Raw genomic sequence first — 15,012 nt, 5'->3', positions numbered from 1 at the left:
TTATGCTTGCTTTGTTTGTGCATCACTATATCTCTAAAACAATATTGTATGTAGGCTAATGCGTATCCGGTTTCCCGCCCACAAATGTAATCTTGTTTCCAGGTGTGAGTGAGAAAATGAAACTTACCGTAAATTGCGATATAGGGGTGTAGATGGGATTTTTGAACTGCGGGGGACAAAGCTGTCAGCAAATTATTCTCTTATAACTCAATAAGTTATTTTTGTGTAATCTGGGTTTTAACTAGCGCTCAAGTAGTTACTTTCGTAATAGCCTATGGGCCAATGGTTTGCACTTAAAAGCCATTGGAGAATTCTTATTGGAAGTCATGAATAAACAACAGTGAACATTGTTAAACAAAGGCCTACTTTATCAACACTAGCCATAGGCCTATATAATGAAACTGTTATTTGTCTGGAATGCCAATCACCCACAGAAACTTCATGACTTATGCAAAATATGTTTTATTTAAACATTTGTGTATGCACTCAAGTGTAAACAACATATTTACATAAATGAACAAAAAGCCAAACAAATTTACTGTCTAAGCAGACTCACTGAAGGACCCAAAGACATCTCTCCTCCTTATACCCTGAACATACTGCTGGTCAATTTTTTGTCTGTCCAGTCGGTCAAGCCTCTCTTGGTGAATATGGCACAAAGCAATGCCATTGAGTCGTTTTTGCGTCATGATCGCGCAACCATGTCTTCAATCTGCGTAACCCACTAAAACTGCCCTCTGCCTCAGCAGATGATATGGGAACCACCATCAACAATCTCACTGGTGTCTCTACCTGATCAAACAGGCCACGGACATCAGGGGGCATTTCTTTCAAAGCATGCACAGCATCTGCAGTTGTGTTTACCTTGTACTTGTTTTAAACATGGCCAGTTGGATTCTCAAGTCTTCCTCTGTCAGTTCAGGATATTTGCGAACCGCTGCATCATTTGTAATGGGAGTAAGGAGGGTGTTTTCCATTTGTTTTAATGTTGGAATTAGGGATGCACCGATTGTGAAATTCTGGGCCGATACCGATGTTTAAAATAACAATTTGCCCGACACCGTTGTTATTTATTCCCCCTTTCGTGCCAGGGAAACAAACCCTAACCCCCACGCACGCACGCAGACATGCACCTCGTATACACGCACACACAATGACACAGGGAGGCTTTAATGATTTGTATGAAATCAATCTGTTTATTTCAACAACTTCGCCATCAACATTCAACATCAAAATTATTTCAACGTGGGTTGCCTTAGGCAGATAGGCCTAAATGCGCCGAAAACTGATCGCTATTTATTTTACTAAACACAGCCTGCATGACGGTGAACTAGACACGCATTTAGCATATATGGAAACGATGGCCAAAAAAATTCTCAATTTATTTACCAGCATTCGTAGTGTTGTTGATCAACTGAGAAATAGTCGCCAAAGACGTTGACGTCGCTTAGCAACCGAGGACGCTTGCGGAGTGAAATACTCTCGTGTGGGAGTATTTCACTGTCTCGGAGAAAGATCAGCATGCCGTTTGTAAGACATGTTCCAGTGACATTTCAAGAGGAGGAAGCCTCAGTTTTACCGGCGATGTTTGTCGCCTTTTGTAGGGACAGTGGGGGGGTCACTATGAATCTGAGGGGGTCATATCCCCCCCCGTCCCTAGTGCGCATGTGGTTAGCTTGAACGCTATTATCGCTAAGGACGACATAAAAACACGGTACAAAGTTGTTGTCCACGCCAAGTTTCACGAAACGTTTGGAATGAGATTACTCGCGTTGAGGTCGGAGAGACACCCACCACTTAGCAAACGCGGCGACCTCAGTCTGAATACAACCCAGACTTCTGCCTCATCCTGCACACCAAATGACTGATTCCTCACTTGAATGCAGACCCACTGTGCGCTGATTAACTTCCTGTTTACACATAAGACGCAGATTTGGAGAAGAAGATATAGTCTCGAGAAGCACATGCAGGCTTATTTGCTTTCATTAGTTAGAAATAATAGGACAAGTGGGTCTCTCTGCTAATGTTGAACCTGTGCAGCTGGATCAGACAACCCAGTGTAACAATTCAAAGATTTCTGTCAGCTGATAGATCCCTGCTCGCTTGCCTGTCCTAAATATATGCATTTAAAAGACAGCGTTTACAGGACGAGTCGATCTGGCAGCCGAGTCAATCTGACACCCAACACTTTATTTTATTATTGCATCTTTTTATATTCCATGGACTGCTGTAAAAAAATGAATTTCACATAGGAAGAAATAAAGTTATTATCTTATCCTATTCGACAGATATTCGCATATTCATTTCAGGTTCATCAGCAGTTCCTGCCGTCCTTTCAGTCAGTCCTGGCGGACAACCATCAGCGGTTCCTGCCGTGCTTCCAGTCAGTCTTGGTTGACAACCAAGCCCCTGACTGTAAATAAATTACTCTTTTAATTTCCTATGGAATATGCCTTTTTACTCCATAGCTTCCATGGTATTGCACCAAAACACACCAAACCAATGCAGAACTGTTCTCTAGGTGGTACTATTTAGACACAGACAAGGATAGGCTAATATCATTTGTTCCCATTTGAGTCCAGTACGCAGTTATCTGCCTTATAACCAGGCAATCAAACCATGTGGAGATGCATGTTTAATTCAATGCGTGTCTGCCATCTCCGTCAGACAATAAGATAAGATGCCTGGTCTGGAAAAGACCTGACTCAGGTTTTGAATTAAGAATAACTTTGTTGTGATTAGATCGAGTTACTGGAGAAGGAGAGACTTTCTCCCTACTTCCCTTGCTTGCTCAACTCTCTGCCGCCCCTCTCGGAGTTCCTATCCAGCCCCTGGCATTATGCTGCTGAGCATCACCTACAACATAGAGACTACATGTATGGCTAAATTAAGATCCATGGAGCGGTGCCAACTAATTCTGCCTATATATCTAGCATTCGGTTCAAAATGGCAATGCAATTGAAATATAATTTATTTGAGAAGGGTCTTGATGTTTTGTTTTTGCCCGTCTGTTTTAAGAAATCGTTAATTGCTCCCTGGACTCAAGATAATCCTTTTTGCTCTGTGCTATTTAAGCCAATACCAATGCACTCAAATCTGTAAAGCTACCATGCATGCATGTATATTTGTCCATAAAGGTTGGAGACATGGACATGGGCGGTAATGTATTGTGTGGACAGCAAGAAAAAGTGGCCGCTGGACAAGATGGGTTTATCTGTGGAGGTTATGCCGACAGGGGTTCAGCCCAACCCGGTAGGGAGCCTAAATCTATGGCCTTATAGAGGTCTGTATTATTATTACAAAAAGGTCAAACACCAGCCAATGGTTACAATACTAAAAGGCATTCACACTAAAGTCTCGTACTTCATTTCAAGTTTTGTTCTCTGTATAGTTTAATTTACAAAAAAGGTAACAATACATCAACATTGTACCGTTAGGAACTGGCAAGTTCAATAATATAGTAAAATCAACCATAAATCATATTTACAATGCATGTTCCTTTTCTTAAGGTAACTTACGCTCTATTTTTTTGAGAAAGAGTGGAAAACCATTATTGAATATATTATTACAGCAATTCCAGAGATGCCATTAAGGTTTTTTTTGAATAAATGTAGAATTATAAAAAACCAACAACATGAAAGGGAATCTTTAAAAATAGTTTCAGAAAGGCAAGACCCCACTGTGCTCTGCGGTTAGTAACATGTAAACCAGCTCAGGACAAGGAGCCCATACAAACATTACTGAGATGAGGAGTGTTACAGTGATTATATTTTCAACCAGTAGTTTTGCGGCGGACCCTCAGAAGGGGGTGATGGCGAAGGCATGGCTGAAGAAGTCCACCCCCCCAGCATGTCTGTCCCCTTGTCAAGGTGCTGCACCTGGAACACACACACACACACACACACACACACACACACACACACACACACACACACACACACACACACACACACACACACACACACACACACACACACACACACTTTAGCCAACACTTTCCCTCCAAAGTAAACCTAAGAATAAAATAAAACGATCAAACAAATGACCAGTATGGATGGATAACGTGTGATCACTTTGGATGAAGGTAGATGTGATTAATACCAATGTGACGGAAAGCTAAAGGCGTTTCACCGAGCCTCCACCAGAGGGAGTGCTGGTTCAAAGTAACACACTGGTCCACCCGAACCAGTTTGGCATGTTAGCGTTTTAACCAGGTGACGGGGAACGTGATGGTAAGCAAACACAAAACGAGAATATCAGTAGCTCGTGAGCATGTTTCTTATAATAGACCTTTTAGGGAGGACAAATTCTCTGGAGGACCTCCAAACTGTACTGTGCTAACAATAGAGAGCCTGCGTAGGAGCGCTTTTGTTTGGTTCCTGTCCATCATTGAAGATGACTGAACCAGATGCCAGATCAACGCAACACACGCAAACACCACCCGGCAAACATCGCCCGAGTAAACAAACTGGTCAAGACCAGCCCCTCTTCCGTTCCATTATACTAAAAAACACAGACTTGTGGTCTTGTTGTTGTCCCTTTAATCCACATAGTCGGTAGTCTTGTGTGTTTTTCCCACCCACTGCTAGAGGAACCAGTGGTTAGTTCTCATTGTTTACAGTCAAGAAAAACTGAGAACAATCAACATTAGTGAAAAAGCCCTACACACAGACCAACTGTAGAACACATGTTTATACAAAAACACATTGCCTAGAGAGCATCTACTAGTCAAGTGACTCAACTCATTTGAACCACAGGTTTTGGTATTATTTGACAATAGATTATTCAAAACATGTCCCAGGACACCTTCCCTCTTTGAATTACCCGTCCACAACACAAGGAATTTACTGACACACACACACACACACACTCTTACTTTGATGCAGCCGTCCGTGTGTTGCATGAAGCTGCTATGTGGGTTTGTGTGTACACGGCACCAGAGATTAATCTTTTTCATCTACTTTGGCATCACTCAGGTGGTCATGACAGGGCTGGCGTTTACCGTAACACCCTGGCGCTAGACACTTCCTGTTCCGCTAAAAATAACAATTATTATGCACACTCTGCCTCTCATCAGCTGGCCTCCAGTAACCCAGCGGGCTGCGTAAAACTCACTGGATGTGTTTACCTTCCCTAAGCAGCCTCACCTCCAGCTCCAAAACACAAGGGCAAAGGTTAGCTTGTCTATAGCTGGGTCAGTGTTCTGGGAGTCGACGTTGGAGTGCATGTGCATTGTGCATGTTTTGGAACAATGCCATTTCAGACTTGCCGGTAAGCCTCCACCCCCCTTCCACCCCACTCACCCCTGACAGAGGGCACCCCGCCCCGACCAAGCTGTCAAATCATCCCCGTGCTACCCTGCTGCTGATGACTCACTCCTTCACAGAGTCATCAAAGCAAGTCGCCACATTGTTCTCCCTCGACCCGTGTGGATTTGGTACGGCTGCTGGGAAGACCGGAGCCCTGGGGCTGGGAATCGCTTCTCACCACAATGACTCCACATGCATGAAAACATTGCACTGGGTCAGGGCTTGCTGTTAAGTGTGCTTCAGAAACAGCTTGGCTGGCCTGTGTGTGTGTGTGTGTGTGTGTGTGTGTGTGTGTGTGTGTGTGCGTGTGCGTGTGTGCGTGTGCGTGCGTGTGCGTGTGTGCATGCCTGCATGTCTGTGTGCGTGTGGTGGCTAGCAGACAGAACCAGTTCATGGTGGAGTTCAACTGACCTCTCAGAAGAAGTTCTTGAGGACCGGCGTGACCAGTTTAACCCACAGCTTGACAAAGCAGTCGGGACGCTCAAACGTGGCGAGGGAGACCTCAGAGGACCTCTGGTACAACCTTTCGTGCTCCTAAGGGAGAACAAAGAAAAAAGTACAAACATGTGAGTGCGTTTGAATTAAAGACGCGTGACTCACTTCTCCTGGCAGACGCGGGGCCCTACCTCCTGGAGCTGGGCCCGCAGTTCCCGATTCTCTGTTACTATGGCGATCTGGGCCTCCAGGTCACGGTGAACCGAGCGGTAGCCGAAATTAGGCGAGCCAATGAGCGTGAGACACGGCCGGTCCTGGCCTCCCAGGTAGAACCACAGACCTGTTGCGGGGACGAAGAGAACGCGTGAGGTAAGACTTACGAGCCGCGATCACGAAAGGCTTTTTTTTTTTTTTTCCTCTGCTGGCTCAAACCACAACTAAAAAGGAAGCACATGCAGAAATCCCCTGCATGTCTCCAAACCCCAAGTATGAGCGAGGGAGAGTGAGTGAGTGTGTAGCCTGGCCCTGAGGCTACCACGGGAATGACTGTACACGCCAGCCTCTCACGCTCGTGCCCTGGACTAACCGCCGGCAGCCCGCGCAGCATTGCTAGGGCCTAGTGGGGCGGCCGGGCGAGCCAAGGGAAATAAAACAAAAACAAGGAATACAGAACAAAAAACAGTCATCTCACTGACCGCCGCCGAGACCGAGGGCTATGCGGAGTCCAAACACGGAGATGAAATATCCGTGCCTTGTGTTTACACAGCGCGTGTTAAGGCGGTGGATTTTCCTATAAAGTCAACCTGAGAGGGGGAAGCACTCAGCTCTCTAATACTGTGTGTGTGTGTGTGTGTGTGTGTGTGTGTGTGTGTGTGTGTGTGTGTGTGTGTGTGTGTGTGTGTGTGTGTGTGGCCCGTCGACCCACCCTTGGCGTGGAAGGTCCACTGCGGCCGGTGATACTCGTAGAGGTGCACGCGCTCCTGCTGGCCCAGCCGCCGCACGTTGCCGTAGAACTGCCGGGCGATGTGCACGTACGCGGCGGGGATGGCGCCGGCCACGCCCTTGGCGCCGTAGAAGCCGTTGACCTCCGGCGAGGCGGTGAGGATGCGGTAGTCGGCGGCGGCGCCCAGCACCAGCCTCATGTAGGCGCGGGTCAGGTTGAAGTAGCCCGAGGTCAGGAACACCGTGGCGTCGGCGCCGCCCTTGGTCAGCAGACGCTGGAGAGGAGGGGCATGGTTTAAGGCTCACAGAGAGAGAGAGGAATGTGGCGGCCCCCCGTCAGGGGATGGGAGAGAGAGGGGCTGAGTGGGTGGACAAGGACCCTCAAGACTCCACTTGTGACGTGTGGGAGGGAAAAAAAAATCGGACTTCCTTTGTGGTTTGTAAAAGGGCGGTGATTAAATGGAGGAAACATCAGAGCGTGTGGGTGAGTGAGTGCGTGCTCAACATTCAATATGACCCGACTCGGAAATCAGGAAAGTTGTTTGAGACGTAAGGTAGCGAACCTGACTCATCCCCCTCCCACCTAACCCGCCCACCCGGCCTTTGCATCTCCCCTGCCAGCTCACCTGGGTGACCTGCTCGTCCATGTTGATCCCCAGGGGCTTCATCTGGACCAGGGGGAACACCCATGTGTCCCTATCATCTTCCTCCCCCTCCTCCTCATCCTCCTGCTGCTGCTCCTTTTTCCTCTCCGCCTGCTCCTCCTCCTCCTCGTCCTGCCAGTGGCGGGACAGGTGCTGCCTCAGGCGCGCCGTGTTCACCACCCCCATGATGTGCTCCCTGGCCGACGCCGAGAACTCCTTTCGGTTGCCTGGGAGAGGTCAGATGGAGAGGTCACATGGAGAGGTCACATGGAGAGGTCACATGGAGAGGTCGGATGGAGAGGTCACATGGAGAGGTCGGATGAAGGGCGCGCGGCACGACGCGGCCACACTCATGCAAAGCACACACGCGACCAGCTGGTACATTTTACTAGCTGTGAACATGCACAGGCATAGCAGGATCCAGATGGGCCATGGTCGGATGACTGAGTGAGTGAGTGTCTGTTCGAGTGAGTGTTCGTCTGCGCGAGTCTCTCTGAATTTGTGTGTGTGTGTGTGTGTGTGTTCGCCCCACACCAGAATTTTCATTAAAGATTGCCTGGAGCCGTTTTAAAAGGCATGACTCACAGAGGAGAGGGATGGGAAGAGAGCAGAGGGGAGTGGAAATGCAATCTCCGTTTTATTCCTGTATGGGCTGTGTTTTACTGCAAGCTGCTCCGCTCGGAGTCTGTGCTCGTTTCTGAATGACTAATGTGTGTGTGCGTCAGTGTGTGTGTGTGTGTTTGTGTACGCGTGCGTGAGAGAAAGAGTGAGAGAGCGAGAGAGTCTGCGAATGGGGGTGGGGGGGGGGGGGGGTGGGTGTTTGTGCATACAGAGTTCCCACTCCAGATCGTCTTCCAGCAACGTTGTGACATCAACAGCCACGCTGTTCCTGGTGTCTGTTTCAGCTGCGGTCCAGGCCTGCAGCAGACATGATGTCATTCATCCTGGCCGACTGCACAGCGGTCGCGTGCACGCGCGCACGCACGCACGCACACCGTGCGGCCTGTCACTCATTTCCTCCTTCATTTCTTTCCCCAGGTACAGGCAAGCGCAATTACAATCACACACGTTCACTCTGTCTGTAAAAATCTGATTACATGTCCTGTCTAAATATTTCTAGATGATGGATCTATAGACCCAACTCCATCACATGGTGTTACCCCCTGCATGGACGCGCGCGCGCGCACGCACGCACGCACGCACACGCACACACGCACACGCACACACACACACACACACACACACACACACACACACACACCGTTGTACGGGTGCACCCTGCCCTCCAGCATGGACACCGAGTCGTCCGGGTGCAGCTGCAGTGAGACGTCCCCCACGGCCCCCACCAGTGAGGCGAAGAAGTCCGCCACCTCCTTGCAGTTCTCCAGCAGGACGTAGCGGTCCTGGCGGTTGGTGAAGTACGAGTCGCTCAGGTTGGCCCTGGGAGGTGAAGGGGTTCGGAGGTAGAGTCGGTAAAAAACCAAAAAAAAGTTATTAAAAAAACGACAGCTGTGTTTGAGAATTACGTATAAAAGAGTGAGTGAGTGAGTGAGTGAGTGAGTGAGTGAGTGAGTGAGTGAGTGAGTGAGTGAGTGAGTGAGGTCGGCCCACCCGCTGATGATGACGCTGTCGTCGAACAGGTACACCTTGATGTGCTGCACTCCGATGGTCTCGTTGAAGCGCTGGGGCATCAGCAGGCGCAGCAGGCCCCGCAGGTCAGGAGTGTGGTACAGGGACACCCGCATCTGGGACGCGTAACGCTGCAGCAGCGGCAGCAGCATGGTGCGGGAATTCTGCCGGCCTGGACGGAGACACAAGAAGAACAGACGGCCACAGATTAGCAGTTTTGTTTTTATTTGTCACATACTCATGACAGGTCGTGCGGTGAAAGGTTTGCGTGACAAACATATTTCTCTGCTTAAAATATAAATTCCAATAGCATAAAGATAGAAAACTTATCAGAAATATGTACACACAAGATAGATAAAGTATTAAGTTATTGCAAGTATGTTAAGTTATTGCCAGAGTGCACGTGTGTGTGCGTGCGTGCGTAGGTGTGTGCGCACGTCGGTCGCCCAAACAAGCGAGGAGCCGAACCTCGTGATCCTCGCATGTAGTCGAGCAGGATGGAGACCTGCAGTGCAGGCCCGTCGCCTGGCTGCTGGGAGCGCGCCAGGGCCTCCTCCACACAGTCCACCTGCAGACGGGGACAGCAGAGCGGGGTAAGGCCCTGGGCCGAGGCCACAGAAGGGAGAAACTTCCACCAGAATTTGCGTTCCGACCCACCAGCTCCTGCTCCAGTTGGCCCGTGCCCAGGTACAGCGAGGCCATCACCACGCGCTGTTTGGCTGTTTTGATCCGCGACTGCAATAATAGATTTAGATAAGTACATAGATAAATATGTCAGCGCAACTTGCATGCGGGCATTCCGGTTTTCATTTAGAATCGTATCTTCTCAGGTACAGACTAGATTGACTTGAGATAACTCTGCAACTCTGACAGCAGTAATGCAGCAATACATTGTTGTGGGAACAAATAGTACTAATCACTAATCACATTTTCCTTTACAAAAACAGCATTGTTGTGGGAACAAATAGTACAAAAATTACTAATCTCTAATCACATTTTCATTTACAAAAACAGAAGTACCCAGCACAGCGTGGAGACATTTGTGTTTGTGTTAAACGGGGCAGTAAAAGGAGAGACCGAGAGGAAGAGACACGACTATTATTAACCGCATGTCACAGAAATCTAATTTTAATCTTCCTCCCAAGATTCCCGTAAGAAGGAATCAACAATAGGGAAACAACTCTTTTTCCTGATACACAATCAGAAACCGATCTAAGGAACAGCACCAACAAAACAGGTCGAGAGAAGGGAAGAACTACAGAGACGACAGCAATAACAGCTGCTATGTTTTAGCCTAAGCCCCTCCTCACCTTGATGGCTTGGTAGAACTGACTGGGGGAGGACAGTATGTGGATGTGCGCGCCTGGCACCCTGAAGCCGGGCGCGTGCTCAGCCATCCACTGGAATTGTGTGAGAAGGCCATCGGTCTCCTTAAGTCCTGCCGACCGGGGGACACAGTGGGGGGCCGGCTCTGCCTCAGCCAGGAGGGGGGCCAGCAGGAGCACAGAGGACCTGAGAGAGGACATGAGGGGCTTATGAGTATCTCTTAACAAAACTAAACATTTTGCTGACGGTGACCATACATGTAAAGAGCTAGGGTAGGCTATCTATTTTAGAAACATTTATTGGACATTCAATTTTCCCTGATTGAAATGATTGGATGGCCGTCCGATCTATCTACCTAACCACCAGGCTACATGCAGACACTCTGGCACTCATTGCACATGACCTTCCACGAGGCTCGGAAGACCTTTGCTAAAGCTAGCAAGAAAGTTACGATTTTCGGGGGAGTGGCTGCAGCGGGATATTACCAGTCCCAAGTACAAGAAGTGCTTCATATTTGTAGCATGATCCGGATTACATGCTCCAGGTCAAGCTGCTTCTATATATATATACTAACTGTATACACAAGCCATATATTTTTTCCTATCAGACTCTAGTCTACTTTGGTCCAAGTAGATTCACAACATTCTTTCGCTTCTGCTGGCATGGCCACACACACACACACACACACACACACACACACACACACACACACACACACACACACACACACACACACACACACACACACACACACACACACACACACACACACACACACACACACCCCATTCTTCGAAATTATTTATATCGCTTTACCACCTTCCACCAGTGTAATGAAAGGTGCAAGGTCAAAAGAATGGCGGTTTGTTTTTCTCTGCCATTATATTTACGTGAGATAATCTGTTTTAATAAATATTTTTGTTGTTTCCTTTTGTGTGTTGACAGGCTTAAGATGGTCACAATTGCATGCAGATCAATTCTTATGCATTGCTTGACGTTGTGGCTGTTTTACCCAGATAACATATAGCCCGCCCAAGATACACGGGCAGAGCTCGCACAGTGCACACTTAAAAACAAACATGACATGCTCAAGCTACCAACAGCTTGAATTTAAGACAGCCAAACGGTAGGCTAGCAGTTAGCCCTGGCCATTTGTTTCCAACAATGACGACACGAAGTAAGGAAAGGGAGCCCAATTATCGTCATTCCCATCGAAGAGGATGGTTGTGTGTGCGTGTGCCTGTGCGTCATGCCTGATTGGAAGCATGGGATTTGAATACAAGACTGCATTGTAACCCCAAACCTGACTGCAGAAACTCATGGCTATAACATAATATTTCCTTATCCTTATACCCTTCTCAATAGCACCAGCTGAGGGCTACATTCTCGTTTTTGAGGAAACAACAGGTGTCTTGACACACCTTACAATGATAAAAAATCGGATATGCACATTCCAATAAGTATTGCATTACCGAATCAGTTTGTCATACAATGGGTGTCAGTTTTATGAATCATGAAAAATAAATAAACTAAATGAATGAACAATTGTTATAAGTCGAGTATGACCGTTGGTGGGTGTGTCCACATGGCTTCATTTTTGTCCGCCTTCGCGTTCTTGTATATTTATATGCGAGTTTCTGTTATGCATGCGACATTGACTGAACTATTGGTTTAGTGAATGTGTGGTAACATTTACATGCAGATATACTTTAATAATATGAACAAACTTCAAGGCAACTCAATTCATTAAACCAATAGAAAGGGTGTTACATCACAACACGAGATGGACTTCCAAATCCTTTGAACATATTTCCATAAGCATGTCAGTGATCTCTACCAAATAGCTTAGAATGGCGCTGACAAACCACGATGACATAACGTTTGTATCATGTATTTGTACGGGTCCGAGTCTAATGTCTGTTCATTATAGAAGGCTTGCTAGCTAGAACATACTGTGCCTTTTGCTTAACAGCAGGGAGGACATCATTGTAGGTGAAACCAACGACCACTCATTCGTCGTCCATGTGTTAATCGTTGACGTATTCGTCTTACCCTTTTCTTCTGTCCCGTGCGCGAAAGAATCGATCCGATATTCGTGTGAAGACACCGGCAAAGGCCGGTGTGTACACAGAGTACACCAGCCTCCTCCAGGACATGGGAGCCGCCATTGCTGCAGCAGGCAGATAGGGGGAGTTTTGAATTAACTTTATCAACACAGGGGGACACCTTCACACACACACACACACACACACACACACACACACACACACACACACACACACACACACACACACACACACACACACACACACACACACACGCACACGCACACGCACACGTGCGCGCGCGCACACGCACACACGCACACGCACACGCACACACACACACACACACACACACACACACACACACACACACACACACACACACACACACACACACACACACACACACACACTGCATCTCTCTTGACAACTCTCTGGGTTCACGGTCTTCTACCGAAGATCGATACTTTGACATTTGTGTATAACAATAGTACTTAAACATAACACTTATGAGAGTCAAGTTGGACGTATTTGAAATTCATTATGTAACATTATGTCACAGTTTGTTTGGCTTGTGTGTGTGTATATCTATCTATCTATCTATCTATCTATCTATCTATCTATCTATCTATCTATCTATCTATCTATCTATCTATCTATCTATCTATCTATCTATCTATCTATCTATCTATCTATCTATCTATCTATCTATCTATCTATCTATCTATCTATCTATCTATCTATCTATCTATCTATCTATCTATCTATCTATCTATCTATCCATCCATCCATCTATCTATCTATATCTATATCTATATATATATAGTTAAATAGATAGATAGATAGATAGATAGATAGATAGATAGATAGATAGATAGATAGATAGATAGATAGATAGATAGATAGATAGATAGATAGATAGATAGATAGATAGATAGATAGATAGACAGATAGATGGATAGATATAGATAGATGTATAATGTATATATTTATATCTATACATATATGTTTTATGTATAACTTTTTATATTTCTTTATGGAGTGTGTGTGTGCGCACGCGTGCGCGCGCGTGCGTGCGTGTGTGTGTGTGTGTGTGTGTGTGTGTGTGTGACGGCGTTAATTTTCATATAGGCTGGATAAGCCGCAGACGTATTTCATAAACTGAAGAGCATTCATATTACTCAACTGATATTACTGTAAGTCCTTACAACACTATTCCGCTCGGTGGTTTCTGCTGTGGTTTCATCCTTATAATGGTGTAATATTTTTTGGGCCATATCTCTCTTTTCACCTTGTAACGAATGGAACCCACCAATACCAGGAAACAGTCCGGCAAAGGTCATGCTGATTATTTATGGGCACTCTGCCAAGAGCGCGCGTGTAGAGCATGTGTATGCATTTGGGTGTGTATGTCTGCGTGTGCGTGTATGTGTGTGCGTGTGCGTATGCGCGCGCGCGTTTGTGTGCGTGTGTGTGTGTGTGTGTGTGTGTGTGTGTGTGTGTGTGTGTGTGTGTGTGTGTGTGTGTGTGTGTGTGTGTGTGTGTCTAGTTACTGGAAATGGAGGCGGGGTTTACCAGGACTGGAAACAGCCTACCGTAATCTACCTCCAAACGGAGTAGTGGCGTTACCGATATCATCACATTCCGCTGCAGAGAAGAAGAACCCACTCAGGGATTTTTACCGGATTTTAATGACTGAGTTAATAATTTATTTTACACTACTCTTGAGGAATTGGGATATCTCGTCTTTTTACTCTGAAGTGTTGCCTTCCACCACCATAGACAACATCTACGAGGTAAGCGATGGTAGCCCATGCGCGCTGCATCGAAGCATCCGAGCCCTCATTCGGATTTCGACTATGAATGATCCAAGTTCAAGAATAGTCCTGTGTCTGTGCAATATGGCGATTCACACGTTACGGTAGCCAACGCGCATTGTGCAACAGTGGCGGTACCACATCAACGTACTCTTCTGCGCAGTGCAGCCACAAACCGATCGCCGTCCATTCGCCGAACATCCACATGAAAGTATATGAAATCGGAATCGACTTTTTTAATGTGAGCGCCGCTATAGCGGTCCGTTATAGCGCCTATCGCATTGCTTAACGTCATATCCCGCACGGTATACCCCGTGGGCTGCTCTCAATAGCAAGACAACTGCAAGACGTGAGCACCCTCTTGGACGCCGGACAGGACCTTATAATGAGAAACTACGGAATGGACCTTGTGTTGTTTGATTGAGCGGAAAATCCGGGTTATTCATTGAAAAGCGCGCCGGACTGGTAGGCAACATGGTGACCCGGTTTCTGAAACCCCTTGTGGGACCCTCGATCGAAGACAATTGAAAGCAATCAGGATCTTGTTGCAGTCTGGCTGTTGGGTGCAGTATAATTTTTACTAGTAACCGGGTTTTGTCCTTAATCCCAAAAAAGAATGCACGTTTAAATACGATATCCCGCGCTGATATGCTGTTAAGTGGGCCTATAACGCCTGGATCTTGTGAAATAGAATTGCAACTTTGCCAAGTATGTTCGTTCATCTTTAACGTATTCTGCAATCTAAGTAGGTAGGTAGAAACTAAAACCAGAGGCGCATCTCTAATCCCGTTTCCCCTGTGCTCTCCGTAGCTGTGTGTAGGTGCTTTCTCTCGGCCCCTCTCTGGATGCACCAGCCTCCTCTACG

At 46.9% G+C, this 15,012-nt stretch overlaps 1 protein-coding gene across 3 annotated transcripts; it reads right to left on the bottom strand.

The window, feature by feature from the left end:
• Positions 1-3,367: 3,367 nt before the first annotated feature.
• LOC132446249 (CDP-diacylglycerol--glycerol-3-phosphate 3-phosphatidyltransferase, mitochondrial) lies at positions 3,368-12,490 on the bottom strand. Of its 3 annotated transcripts, XR_009522800.1 has the most exons (12): positions 12,338-12,490; positions 10,270-10,471; positions 9,617-9,694; positions 9,428-9,527; positions 8,942-9,131; positions 8,592-8,770; positions 7,313-7,557; positions 6,670-6,961; positions 5,936-6,084; positions 5,721-5,843; positions 5,377-5,495; positions 3,368-3,878 (listed from the first exon to the last, which is right to left on the bottom strand). XR_009522800.1 is itself a non-coding variant. In XM_060036436.1 (11 exons), the coding sequence occupies exons 1-10, from the start codon at positions 12,451-12,453 to the stop codon at positions 5,724-5,726; spliced, it is 1,671 nt and encodes a 556-aa protein (XP_059892419.1). In that variant the 5' UTR covers positions 12,454-12,490; the 3' UTR covers positions 3,368-3,878; positions 5,721-5,723. The 3 variants fall into 3 exon arrangements, 2 of the variants coding, with proteins under 2 accessions (XP_059892419.1, XP_059892420.1); XM_060036436.1 differs by lacking the exon at positions 5,377-5,495; XM_060036437.1 differs by lacking the exons at positions 5,377-5,495; positions 5,721-5,843; positions 5,936-6,084.
• Between the last annotated feature and the right edge of the window lie 2,522 nt (positions 12,491-15,012).

The sequence above is a fragment of the Gadus macrocephalus genome, chromosome 18 (genome assembly GCF_031168955.1).
Source record: "Gadus macrocephalus chromosome 18, ASM3116895v1".
Taxonomy (NCBI): domain Eukaryota; kingdom Metazoa; phylum Chordata; class Actinopteri; order Gadiformes; family Gadidae; genus Gadus; species Gadus macrocephalus.
The sequence above is the reverse complement of the archived record's forward strand: the minus strand, read 5'-3'. Positions and strand labels throughout refer to the sequence as shown.

Coding starts and splice junctions, on each gene's coding strand:
- LOC132446249 (XM_060036436.1), bottom strand. CDS start 12,453: ATGGCGGCTCCCATGTCCTGGAGGAGGCTGGTGTACTCTGTGTACACA. Junction 9,695..10,269: donor AGTTCTACCAAGCCATCAAG/GTGAGGAGGGGC, acceptor CTATTATTGCAG/TCGCGGATCAAAACAGCCAA. Junction 9,528..9,616: donor GCCAACTGGAGCAGGAGCTG/GTGGGTCGGAAC, acceptor CCCCGTCTGCAG/GTGGACTGTGTGGAGGAGGC.